We start from the raw sequence: 13,167 nt of genomic DNA, 5'->3' as shown, positions 1-13,167 counted from the left end.
TCTGCCTCTATTCACCACCCTCCCCTCCAATCACCGCCTTCCTCCCAGGAGAGCAGCGCGCGCCGCTTCAATCGCCCGCCCCCCAACACCGTCGGCACTTTAACCAACCGACTTGGCTAGTGGAAAGATTTTTTTTTTAAAAAAAACGGCCGGTGGGCGGGGAGATCGTGCACATTGTTGTCAGGGGAAAAAAAAACTCTCCAATCGTATTCTAATTGAGCTTGCGAGAGAGCTCTGCCATTGGTTTAAAAAACGGCCACGTGTTTCCTTTTCCTTTGCATGAATATGTTTGGAAGTCATATATATATCGTGAATAAAAAGTAAGTGAATGGGATTTATTTTAAGCAAATGCCTATCAAGGAAATAGATCCTGAAACTAAAAATTGTAGATATATACTGAATGAGTCTATAATAGCTAATAATATGATATCTTCAATTAAAAGACATTTCAATATATATTTTATGTTAAATATGTAACGATTTTTCTTGATATAAAATACTTAGATGGAATTTAAAATTGAACATACATGGAACAGCTTTCCGGTGTCCCATGATCCAGTAATAATCAGTCTGAGTCCAGAAAAGGCTGGAATACTGATGGAAGTGAATGCTCCATTTTTCAATGATCCTCCAGCTCCTCCTGCTGAACCAGGAAAACCATTCAATGGATTATGGGACTATGAGGGTAAATAAACGTTATTGGATTAGCACTTAAAATATTGAATATTCTGATAGCAATTCTTGCCTAGAGGTTCTCTCTCCCCCCCCCCCCCCCCCAATCCCTCTCTTTTTATAGGTACATACTGTAGCAAAAGGCTGATTGGCCAAGTGTTCCTATTTCGGTGCTTATAAGCTATTTTGTTTTCAGCATTTCTTTGTTACTGGATTAACTATATAAGAATTTACATTTTTCACAAAGACCAAACCCTGAATTTAACTTGGGAGACACAATATGCATTTATTTTAAATATACAAATTCTACTGATGGTCCTATTGCTTTTCCTATGAACATTGTAAACTATAATGTCTAACCATAAACTATGGCAGCAATTAAAGTCTGAACATAAATATTCAGGTACCATAATCAAATACAAAGTGGCTAAGTAGTTCTAGCAAGAAGACTTAATATTTTTGGTGAATCAATTTTCAGACTTTTCATAAACACATGTCAAGGTTAGGGTTAGCTTTTTCATATGATGAAATTCTGCTGTTTGCATAGCACTTCTACACTTGTCTGTTTTTAAGCAAACCACTCTGTTATTTGAAGCCTCCCATCTTTCATACTAAATAAATGATTTCACAGAAATATTTGATCAAAATAAGCTTTATGTTATTAATGAGACCTCCAACTGCTCAGCATATTGCTGGTTTCTTTAGTTTACTGATTTTCATACTGGTGTCAAAAGTTTTTAAACATGATTTTGATAAATTTAGTATCTTAAATATTTGCATATTCATATGCAAATCTGAAAAGATCAGGCTGTTAGAAGTTTAAGGGAAGTTAATTTTCTCTTGTTTAAGTCATATATTACTACTTACACAGGCTTTTCTGATCTTACCAAGATAACCATTACCCTCCTGAAGTAAGTTTCATAAATTAGCCTATTATCTGTCTTCATTATCACTCCCCTTACTTCATTATGACTTTTCAAATTAATTAGCATTTGAAATGTTTTGCCTGAACAAAAATATTACTGTGAAATGAAACTGATGTGTTTAATTGGCTGTTTGATTTTTCCATTTGATGTTTCTGTAATGCCACTAAAATTGAATTGTTTTATTCTGAACATAAGATTTTTCACTTTAAACCATTGTTTTACAAAAAAATCATATATTAAAAATATGCAATCAGTTCAGCATGTACATGTACATTTTTTTAAAAAAATGTTCATCAGTTGAAGACAAAACTCAGTTGGTAGTGCATTCTATGAGCTCTAAATTGGAGTGTGTTCAGACATTTATTTCTCAATAAAATAGTTATTCAAATAGTGATTTAAAAGTTAACAGCACATGAGTGCCAAGTGGGAATTTGCATGAAGAAGTTGCACATTGTGAAAGAAATATCTTGTGGAAGCCATTTCAATAGACCTGTTCTTAATCTCATTAAAATTCAATGTTATGATTTCCAAGTAGTTATTTTTCATACATGTATTTAGTCCCTTAAGTCTGAACTTCTGTCACAGTTTTGTCAAAATTTGTTATAGTTTTAAAACAATGATGGCTGTAATAAAGCATTTCCAATGCCTCTGATAGAGACTTATACAGTTAGCTTAGATTCGGAATAACGCTAGTAGGCTTCTGAAAAAGATTTCGTAATATTTTTCACTTTTTTGTATGTTTATGTGTTGACTCTTGGAGAATTCCTAGACTAATCTCTGCAAAATTTTGAAAGTGTTAGCTATTGCCTTCTCTCCTAGGACTGTGAGAGGGTCACTGGCACAAGTTTACCCACTTGGGTTCATGCCTAGGGCAGGAGTAGAAATCTGACTCTCCCAGTATTTAACTACTACACCAGACTAGCTCTCACCTTTGCATAATTAGGGTAGGTAAAATAAGACTGCAGTTATGGATGTTGTATTTAATGTTCTTTGTGGCTATATGAAATACACAAGGTAAAATAAACAATTGTTATGTGGTTTTAGTTGTAGAAGCCTTCTTCTTGAATTACCAAACCCAGCAGTATCTAGAAGTAGAGCTCTGCCCGTAAGTAGATAATTTCAAATAATTTTTAGAATGTTCTATAGCAATGGTTCTCAAACTGTGATCCGTGGAGTCCTGGAAGGCCATGATGTCATCACATGGGGTCCATGAAGGCTTGAAGAAATGTTATGATTTAACGTTAAGATCTTGAGTTAAGTCTTGGTGGTCCATGGCCACCTTCAAGCATCTTGACTCCTGGCAACTGCCTGGATAAGTTACTGCTGTTTTCTTGGGAATATTTTGGAAGTAGTTTGTCCTTGCGTCCTTCCTGAGAACTGAGAGAATGAAGAAAGAATCCTTTTTTAGCAAATGGAGTCTAGGGTCTTTCTTTCCTAAGAGATCACATTGGGGAAGGTCTGACATTAGATTTATGCAGCTGAAGAATATTTAGTACTAGGAATTGCTATCTAGGTTTTACAGGTATCACTCTTAGTACTTTGTACCTGTTTGGAATTGTTCTGTACTTTTTTGAACAGTCATGGGAAATATTTTGTGGTGGTGTTTCATAGCAGATAGAGAGCATAAAAATAAATGAACCCACAATCTACTTTTACAATGACCAACTTGAAAGACCATTCCTATCCATGTTTTATAAAGTAACTGCTACTTTTTAGAGCTTGAATAAAGGAAGAGCAATGTTATTAGGCAATGAAAAATAGCCTATTAAAAGACTGAAGATAATAATGCAATGCAGCGTTGTATGGTGATTAGAATGCATCTAAGGGGACAAGAGTCTTTGGGCTTCCTGTAATTGAAACATAAAATAAAAATATGCTAATTCTTTTTGGTTTCTATGATTATCAGGTTTTTTTCCCTAAGAGTTATTCTTTTTGAGGTATGCCCCAAAAGCAAAAACAACAGAAACAATAAAACGGTGGTAAACTAATTACAATTCTTATAATTTGTTTCAAACTAGTTTATCAGGATTTCATATTTTGAGGAAATCTGCACCCACCAGACAATTGTATTATCATACAGGCTGCTTATAGTAGTAGCAAAATGATTCAAAATGGTTTTATACCATACACAAATAGAACAAAGTGAGATAGGATTCAAGACTATTACATTTTTACTACTATACCTAGGCGCGAAGAACATAAACTAGATCATGTTATTTAAAGAATAGAGATGCATTCAGGTTGAACTCAATTTTGGATGATTATTTAGACAAAAATTTTCTTCGGAATGGTATAGAATTTTTTTGCCACTGTTTTCTGGAATCTTTAAAGAAAAATTCCAAGTTTAACACTCAATCCTAGGAACCTTAAAACTTGGTTGTCAAAGTCACGGCATCACATTGCTGTCACATAACATATCGTAATGTTTTTTGCTTCGCAGAGCTGGGGTGGGTGTGGCCTGCGTGTGATGCATCAGGCCCATGGGTCACCAGTTTGATACCTCTGTCTTATATCCAGATACAAGTAGTCCTTGACTTACAACAGCTTGTTTAGTGACAATTCAAAGTTACAACGCCACTGAAAAACCTAACTTATGATCATTGTTCACAGTTACAACCCTTGCAGCATCCCATGATCGTGTGATCAAAATTCAAGTGCTTGGCAACTGGTTCATATTTATGACCATTGCAGTGTCCCAAGGTCATGTGATCATTTTTGGGACTTTATGACAAGCAAAGGGGAAGCCAGATTCATTTAACAACTGGATTACTAACTTATCAACTGCAATAACTCACTTAACTATAGTAAGAAAGGTCATAAAATGGGACAAAATTTACTTTTGGGCTCGTAAGTCGGGGACTACCTGTATTAATAGGTCCTAGCTCAGTTTAGCTTCTGAACCAAATGAGTTCAGAAATGGCTAGTATGCTACTGTGTATGTTTGTATCTTTATCTCAAGATACGTATACTTAATGACTGCACATTGCAGGAAAATTTATTAAAAGTAGTCCTGCGTCTTTAATGTTTTTATATTCATTTATTAGCTGATGGCTGCTATTTTGCATGTTGATAGCATTGACTTCATGTAACAATAAGTAGACTCTGGCTGGAGATACAAAGCAAACATTTTTCTGTTATCTTTATACTATATTTTTATAGGCATGGCCAACATCTTGTATTGTTCCTTTGTGGCAGACGGAATATCTGCAGAGTAAGTGAACCATTTGAGTTAATTTCCCCCTAAATATGTGAATAACTCTGAGAAGATGGTAAAACTGTTTTTTTTAACTTTAACACAGAAAGAACTTCCTTTAAAATTTGAAGTTTCAAGAGCAACTACCAAATGGAGGGGCTGTGCTCATTTGCCTTGGAATTTTTTCCCTCCCAACACTGACAGATTTAATGCATTTGCAATTCATGGATCAGATGTGAACAGAACATATGAAGCTCTCTATCCTATTCCTCAAAATGAAGTTCACAATAACCAGAAACCTGATTTGTAAGTATATCTGTGACACCATTTTTTATATTATGGATTATTGAAAGGCTAATATAGGAAAGAGAATTTTACTGCCCTATATCCTAAGGGTAAAGTTTTATAACTTTTATTATATTTATATTCCACTTTTCATGCAATATCTCAGATGGCATGCATAGTACACCTTCTATTTTCTCCACAAACTGGGAAGAGTTGGGTTCAAAGAGCAGATAGGGTCCAAAATCATCCATTGACTTCTCTGAGACAGGGTTTAAGCTTCAGGCTGTCTATCAAACTGTAATCCTCAAACCACTACAGGTTTCAGAATAAATTTACCAAGAAAACCTAGATTAATTTTGGAATTGTTTCTATTTGTTTAGAATCTACCAATAGCCCATTTATTATTGAACATAATAATAAAACATTTGTCCCTTAAACCACCAATAGCAAAATCTACTTAAAGTCGATTCTCCTGTTTCATATAATTTACAGTACAAATATTGTCTAGCATATTTCAAATATATTTTTGAAGCTTTTTGTAGTGCAATAAAAATATTCACATATCTCTTGTCTTTTATATCCTTCATCTTCATTATTTGCCATCCTTTCTGGGGCCTGGAATTCATTAATATGCTGTATTCCATGCACATTGATATCTCCTGAATGCCTATTGGTGATTATCTAATTTTAATTCCATCTTCAAACCCCTAATTAGTATCAATAGACAGCTTCAGTTTTTTATGAAAATAAATTAATTTGTAGGTTTAGAAAACATTAGGCTCGCAATTTTTTCACAGCTCGGAAACCTCTAAACAATAAACATTCACATATGTTCTGAATGGGGCATTATTTTGCATAGAGACTATCTTTGGAATGAACTGCTGGTACTGCTTGCTATTCCATCCTCTACGCATGTATTTAACTGATTGGTTTACCTTAATTTGGCAGTGGTCTATCTGAAAGTTTTACATATTTACAGAGAATACTGTATGTTTCCTAGTAAAAATAAGGTAATAAGGTTCCCCTCGCACATACCGTATTTATCGGCGTATAACACGCACTTTCCCCCCCGAAAAATAGGGGGCAAATGATGTATGCGTGTTATACGCCGATATACGCCAGGCGATATACGCCAGGCACACAGAAAAGGATCGCGGAGCGCTTCGCCCCAAAAGCAGCTGCTTTTCTGTGCGCCTGGCGTTTAAAACATCCGGCTATCTATCTAAACGCCAGGCACACAGAAAAGGATCGGGAACGCTTCGCCCCAACAGCAGCCGTTTAGATAGATAGCCGGATGTTTTAAACGCCAGGCGCACAGAAAAGCAGCTGCTGTTGGGGCGAAGCGCTCCGCGATCCTTTTCTGTGCGCCTGGCGTTTAGATAGATAGCCGGATGTTTTAAACGCCAGGCGCACAGAAAAGGATTGCGGAGCGCTTCGCCCCAAAAGCAGCTGCTTTTCTGTGCGCCTGGCGTTTAAAACATCCGGCTATCTATCTAAACGCCAGGCGCACAGAAAAGGATCGCGGAGCGCTACTCAGCGGGGTGTGGGCGAGAGGAGGAGAGAATGGATGAGCCGTCTCTCCTCTCCCCGACACCCGACTAAAACGCTTTCTTTCACCCGCGGAAGAGCTCGGGCGGGCGAAAGGAAGCGCTTTAGACAGCGGGGGTGTGGGTGAGAGGAGGAGAGAATGGATGAGCCGTCTCTTCTCTCCCCGGACTCCCGACTAAAAGTTAATTAAAAAAGGAAGGAGGGAAGGATGGAACTGGAAGGGAGGCAGGGAAGGAGGGAGGGAGAAAGGAAGGATAAGAGGATAGGGAAAGAGGAAAGAAGACAGGCAGGCAGAAGGGAGGGAGGTGCAAGGAAGGAAGGAAGCATAGATAAGCAGGAGGGAAAGAAGGCAGGCAGGCAGGAGGAAAGAGGAAGGAGGGAACTGGAAGGGAGGCAGGAAGGAAGGGAAGGAGGAAGGGAGGGTGGAAGATAGTAGCAGTGAAAGCAGCAGTGTTCATAGTTGCTTTTACTGTCCTTTTACATTATTTACCTTATAAGTGGTAATAATATTAATAAAAAAAAGTTCTGAGCTACTCTTATTTTGCTTCAAAGTTCTTTATTTGAAATTTAAATTTTTTTCCTGAAATTTCCCTCTTAAAATGAAGGTGCGTGTTATACGCCTGTGCGTGTTATACGCCGATAAATACGGTATGTGGTAGTAGTTCCCGACTCTAGGGGGTGGCGCTCATCTCAGTTTCAAAGCCAAAGAGCCAGCTCTGTCTGAAGATGTCTCCATGTCCTGTGGCCAGCACGATTAAATGCCGAAGGCGTATGGAATGCTGTTCCTATTTTTTCTACTTGCATTTTTACATGCTTTCAAACTGCTAGGTTGGCAGAAGCTGGGACAAGAAACTGGAGTTTACACCATTACACAGCGCTAGGGATTCGAACCGCCAAACTGCCGACCTTTCTGATTGATAAACTCAGCGTCTTAGCTACTGAGCCATCACATCCCTTTCCTAATAAAAATAGAAAGATATAAAACAGTGTTTTTCAACCTTAGCAATGTTATAATATGTGGATTTCAAAATTCAGAATTTGCGAATCAGCCTCCCTGATTGGAGAATTCTGAGAGTTAGAATCCACACATCTTAATGTTGCTAAGGACGAAAAACACTGATATAAAATGTGATATTTAAAGCAGTTTGATAATATTTGTATAGAAACAGCTGACAAAGATGTAAACTTTGTTTCTTGAGTAAATGAGTTATCCTAGCATTCTAATGTAGTACAGAATTTTAATTATTATTCTTTAGCAATTCAATAGGAGGAGAAAGGATGAACATCACTGTTAACTCTTTGTTTGCTTTTTCTCTTGCAGCCATCGTCTGGAATATTTTAAAAATTTCAGTTTCAAACAATTAATGGGGGAAGATTGGAAACAGATTGAATCAGACTTGTGGGAATCTTGTGAGATGAAAAATACAAGAATATCATAAAGATTTGTCTGAGCAAAATTTTGTGGACAGGGATCTTTCTTTTTAGGCACGCAGGTGGGCTTTCTTTTGGAAAAAAATGGACATTTATCAAATTAGAATTGTTAGAAAAGAATTTGGATACTATAACTGTTGCAGGATTATTGTATGGAAAAAAAGGAAATTGAATGAAAAACATTCAGAGGAAAATTGACTTATAAAATCAATGTACAGAAATGATGAAGCTGGCCAATTTTGTCAGAGAGAAAAGAGAATAATCTTTTTGGAAAGATTGGAAACCTTATGTGAACATTTTGCTGAAAGAAAAAAAAATAAATCAATGATTTCAGAATTAAAAAGGAACAAAGTGGATGATAAAGTATTAATATGATAATTACTTGATAGAAATGCAGTTGGATAATTGTGTATTCTCTTATTTCATTTCCTGAAATTTTCTCTTTTCCTTACTATCTTGCTTTCTTTGTTCTGCATACTTTTGCTACATTGAAATATATGTGTGTATGTGTGCATATGTATGCATGGACACTTAATACAGCTACTTGACTTCTTTTAAGCTTTTATCTAATAATACAATACAATAGTAGAGTTGGAAGGGACCTTGGAGGTCTTCTAGTCCAACCCCCTGCCAAGGCAGGAAACCCTATACCATTTCAGACAAATAGCTATCCAACATCTTCTGAAAGACTTCCAGTGTTGGGGCATTCCCAACTTCTGGAGGCAAGCTGTTCCACTGATTAATTGTTCTATCTATCAGGAAATTTCTCCTCAGTTCTAAGTTGCTTCTCTTCTTATAAAGTTCCTTATAAGTTCCTTCTCTCCTTATAAAGATGACAAATTAAGCCACTATAGAAGACAGAGCTGAATCACTTTAATTAGTACATAAAAATGAAACAGGGGCATTAACCTCCAGTTCTAATGCAGATTAAGATAGATTATTGGACATAGTTGAATACAGTAGTAGAAAGTATAGGGGATTAAATGAAAGAGTCTTGGTATCAGGGAAAAATTGTAGATATGGTTATATAATATCAACTGTGTGTCTCTATAACTTTGTAATAAAATAATCAGTACTGGAATCGTGTAAAAGTTTTGCTTCCTTTCATCTCTGCATTTTATTATTTAAATAAAATCATAACAGTTTATAATCTCTTAATAGAATTTTTATTTATGGTGTGGAAATAGATGCCAATTGAATTTAGTAGACTTAGTCACAATGCCTGCTTTTAACGTTTATATGAATGGCCAAGTTTATTTATCTTCCTTTCTACAATTTATAGGCCACTTAGCTCCCAATAACCCTGAACATTTTACAATTATAACTTTCAAAAAAAAAAAGAAGACAAAAGACATAAAAGACAACATGAACAGCCTAAAGGCAAACATATGAACCAAAACAAACTCATCCGTTAGGCACTTAACCTTCAGCCTGTGAGCCAGGGAAAATAAGTAAGTCTTTAATAGTTTCTTTAATGTCATCAGGGTGAGAACCATCTGGATCTCATGATGGAATATCTTTTCAAAGAAGTCACACTTCCTGGATTTAGCCAATAGGCACTTCTAGGTTGATGGGACCTAGTCTATCCAATCTCATTAGATGGGCAGAAGCAACTAGGGACAGGTCTTCCCTCAAATAATGCATTGCGTTTTACTCAGAATGAAATATATTTAATTTTGGCTTAATGTTAAACCATGGTTCAAGTCTTAGTTAAATTATGACTCAGTGCAGTGTGACTTAACTTAAAACAAGGAGGCTGGACTACTGAAATTGCTATTAGTTTTCTTGATTAACATAATTTTTAAAGCTACTGTATAAAGTAAGAGCATGGAGCCTAAGGTCTGCAAGTGTGGGATTTCAGTTCCCAATAACTTCATTCACTGTCAGATAGCTAGACCTGTATTTTAGTCCATTTCTATGCATTTCAAACATATACATCTTGCTCTGGTTTGTATACAGCAGGCATGTCGCCAAGCTGCTTTCTCCTTGTTTTTGTTGTTTTAAAATGCAGGAATTGTTAAGGTTAGGAAAAGTAAAGGAAAAATATTTTAATTCAAGTTAAATGAACCACAGTAGAAAAAGCTGGGGGGAAAATAAGGAAAGCTTCAGGAAACTAACAAATGTCTACGCAGAAAACTACATTAAAGTCTTAATTTTGTTTTCTGTTTGTGCTTGGGATTAATTTCTCTATACCAGCTCAGTAACTCTTTACTTTTGTCAACTTAGAGTAAACCAGATAGAAATCACAATCAGTTGAAAGGTTTTCTACTTTACTGTAAAGCTATATGGACATAATTTTGCAGGTAGAATTCCATCACCCTCCTTATCCTTTACAGCCCAAGTGGGTATACAGGGATGGTTCTTTCTGAGCTTTCTCCCATGCCTACTATGCTGTTTGTTATCTGACCATGGTCTCTTTGCCCAGCCTCCCAAGGTCTTTTCCACAAGCCATTACAGATTTTAATGGGAGATAAGATTTCTTGACAGTAGGCTTGCCCCTAAGTAGGAGCAGCCTAGCAACACTCGTCTATCCAAAACTGCATATTTTTTCATGGTAGATTAAGATGTTATATTCTTTTGCTTGAACAATTATATTTTTTATCACTTCCGCTACTCATTTTGCATGATAGTACTTACCGTTAAAAATGTTCACGTTCCCATTTATTTTTTAAAAAATAAAGCTTGAGTCTATTTATCTCTTGTGAGAATGGTTTATATCCTAAAATGAAAAGGAAGAAAGCAGGATTTTGCTAGGTTATAGAACTAATGCTAAAAGGCCAGAAGGTGGTGCTAGAAAATCTGTTTATTTTTCTTTTCATTTTAATTTCCTGGAAAAGCAATGAAGCTTGTGGGAGTTTTATCTCTCTCGTACACTGTGGCTCAGAGGAAGATACTGGGTGAAGGGTTCCCCTGGGAAACAGATGGTGGAAGCAAGTATACCAATCCACCACACCAAGGCAGGAAGCAGGGATGGGGTTCATAAAGCCATTAGGTTTCCAATAGAGTAATTTTCCAATTAAATAATGTAATTCTGGTTTCAAAGTGTATTAAATGCAAAATATTTTATCTGTACTCGCCAAAAAACTTTTGGAATCAGTATTCTTTCATAGGCTTATGAATGATATATTTAGTTCCTTTCCTGTCACATGCTGAAGCACTTACTGATTCAAGTCACTTTGTCATCTTTAATACGAATATTCTCAAGCTCCTCAGATAGCAAATTTGAGCTGTTGTAACGCTACGTTTTGAGTGTGAAAATGCTAGTCTTTCTATCTGCAGAATAACCATTATTTATAATTTTTATTTTGATGGTAAGGTGGCAGGTATTAAAAACCAGGCTTTTAAATTATGTATATAGTTGCCATTAAATAAGCAGGATGAAGATTTGGGGGCATTTTTTTTCTATGGTTCAAACGTTATCTAGTCATTCTGTCAACTACATGGCACCAATAACAGCTTTATCAGAAAAGTGACAGGCAAGGTAGATTTATGCAAAAGGCCCAGCTGCTACCCATTATTCAAATGAAACCCAGATTACTAAGCAGCTCTGCTTGAGGAAAGCCCGCCCCATCATTAGCCAAAGCTGGAATATTTGGAATTGGAAGGCTTTACATACAAAGGTATTCTGTCTTGCTGAGATTGACTCTAAAATAGTTCATCACCACCCTCATAGCGTCCTGATACCAGGAGAACACCTCCACAAAATCTCGTGTTCAGCCAGATGTTAAAATACACAGCTTGGTATCAAGGACATACTAATTATACATAACTCCATCCAGACTCTAGTGGCTTTAACTATATATTTTAAAAAAGATGCTACACAAAGGCAGAGCTAGCTTCTCATTTGATTTGCCAGCAACTGAAATTGTACTTGAGGAGGAGAACCAGGTAACATAGCCGCCCTCCCACCTCCTCACATTTGCAGTTAGTCCATAAGGATGCCATGGTCATTGATGTTGAAGGCCAGTAAAAAATCAAGCAGAAGCAGTAAGTTCCATTTTACACTACCACTATAGGGCAAGAGTGACTAAGGTTGATTCTGTTGGGCCTGAACCCTAACAGATTTTCCATTTTCCTTAGAACTTTTTGCAATTGCAACCCCACTATTCTCTTAACCCCACCCCTCTCCTCTTTTTGAAAAAGTCAGGTTTGAGGCCAGCTGGTTGTTAAAAATGATGGCTTTTGAGGAGAGAATGTGTCACCCATCCTTTCAAGGGAGATGGAAGTATTTCTTTAAAGAAGCATTCATCACCATTCAAAACCAGTTTCCTGGTACTTTCCCGGAGGCTTTCACCAACCAGTTCGTATCCTGCCTATGTACTGTATATGCTGTATAAATACTAGCTTAGAAATAATAGGATATGTTCATATACGGTAGAACAGGGGTGTCAAACATGCAATGTCACATCAACACATCACGTATTGCAATTTCCCCAATTCGCTAAAATGGAGTTGGGCGTGGGCAGCACATGATGCATTCAGCCTGCGGGGCTGTGAGTTTGACATCCCTGATATAGATGACAAGCAAACCACATTTCATTTTAACATGAATTTAGCCACTTAATCTAAATATCACTTACAAACTGTTTCAAGTCATGCTAGATGATTCTGGGTTAGCAGTTATTTGCAAACCGCTTTTGCCTATACAGTACAAGCATACTAAACTGAATTAACTTTCTTAAATATGATTGGCATTATTAATCTTGCTGGGCTCTAAATTAAGCTATAATTGGTTTTTGCTTTTTTACTTTGATGCTAGTAAACAATTCTCTGTTTAATTTTTTAGATTTATCCCAATATATTCATACTGAACTAAAAATCTTCAAATGAGCAGATAGGGTCATAGCATTAATCTAGAAAGGATTTAAGTGACTAAATTTTGCTTTCCTTTTTCTTCTACTTTCTTCCTTCAGTAGCTGCTGTTGATTGTTCAGCAACTACTGTACATTGCTATGTGAGATGAGGATATTCTAAATAATAGTAATAGAATATGGTATGTGTTTCAAATATTACATCTATGAATACGATTGGATATTTAAAGGCAAAAACAGTTAATGTGAATTTGGTATTTTGAGAAAATACAAAATGGAATTACATCCTTTTTTTGTAACT

At 36.4% G+C, this 13,167-nt stretch overlaps 1 protein-coding gene across 1 annotated transcript; it reads left to right on the top strand.

Moving 5' to 3' along the window:
- The first annotated feature begins 280 nt into the window (after positions 1-280).
- LOC309395292 (UPF0462 protein C4orf33) lies at positions 281-9,198 on the top strand. The gene is made up of 6 exons (XM_081959371.1): positions 281-320; positions 505-685; positions 2,643-2,703; positions 4,758-4,809; positions 4,898-5,097; positions 7,946-9,198. Exons 2-6 carry the CDS (start codon positions 505-507, stop codon positions 8,061-8,063), a joined length of 612 nt encoding a protein of 203 aa, XP_081815497.1. The 5' UTR covers positions 281-320; the 3' UTR covers positions 8,064-9,198.
- The last annotated feature ends 3,969 nt before the right edge of the window (positions 9,199-13,167 follow it).

The sequence above is a fragment of the Natrix helvetica genome, assembly GCF_964273705.1.
Source record: "Natrix helvetica genome assembly, chromosome: 7".
NCBI classification, from domain to species: domain Eukaryota; kingdom Metazoa; phylum Chordata; class Lepidosauria; order Squamata; family Natricidae; genus Natrix; species Natrix helvetica.
This window is presented reverse-complemented; position numbering and strand designations above follow the sequence as displayed.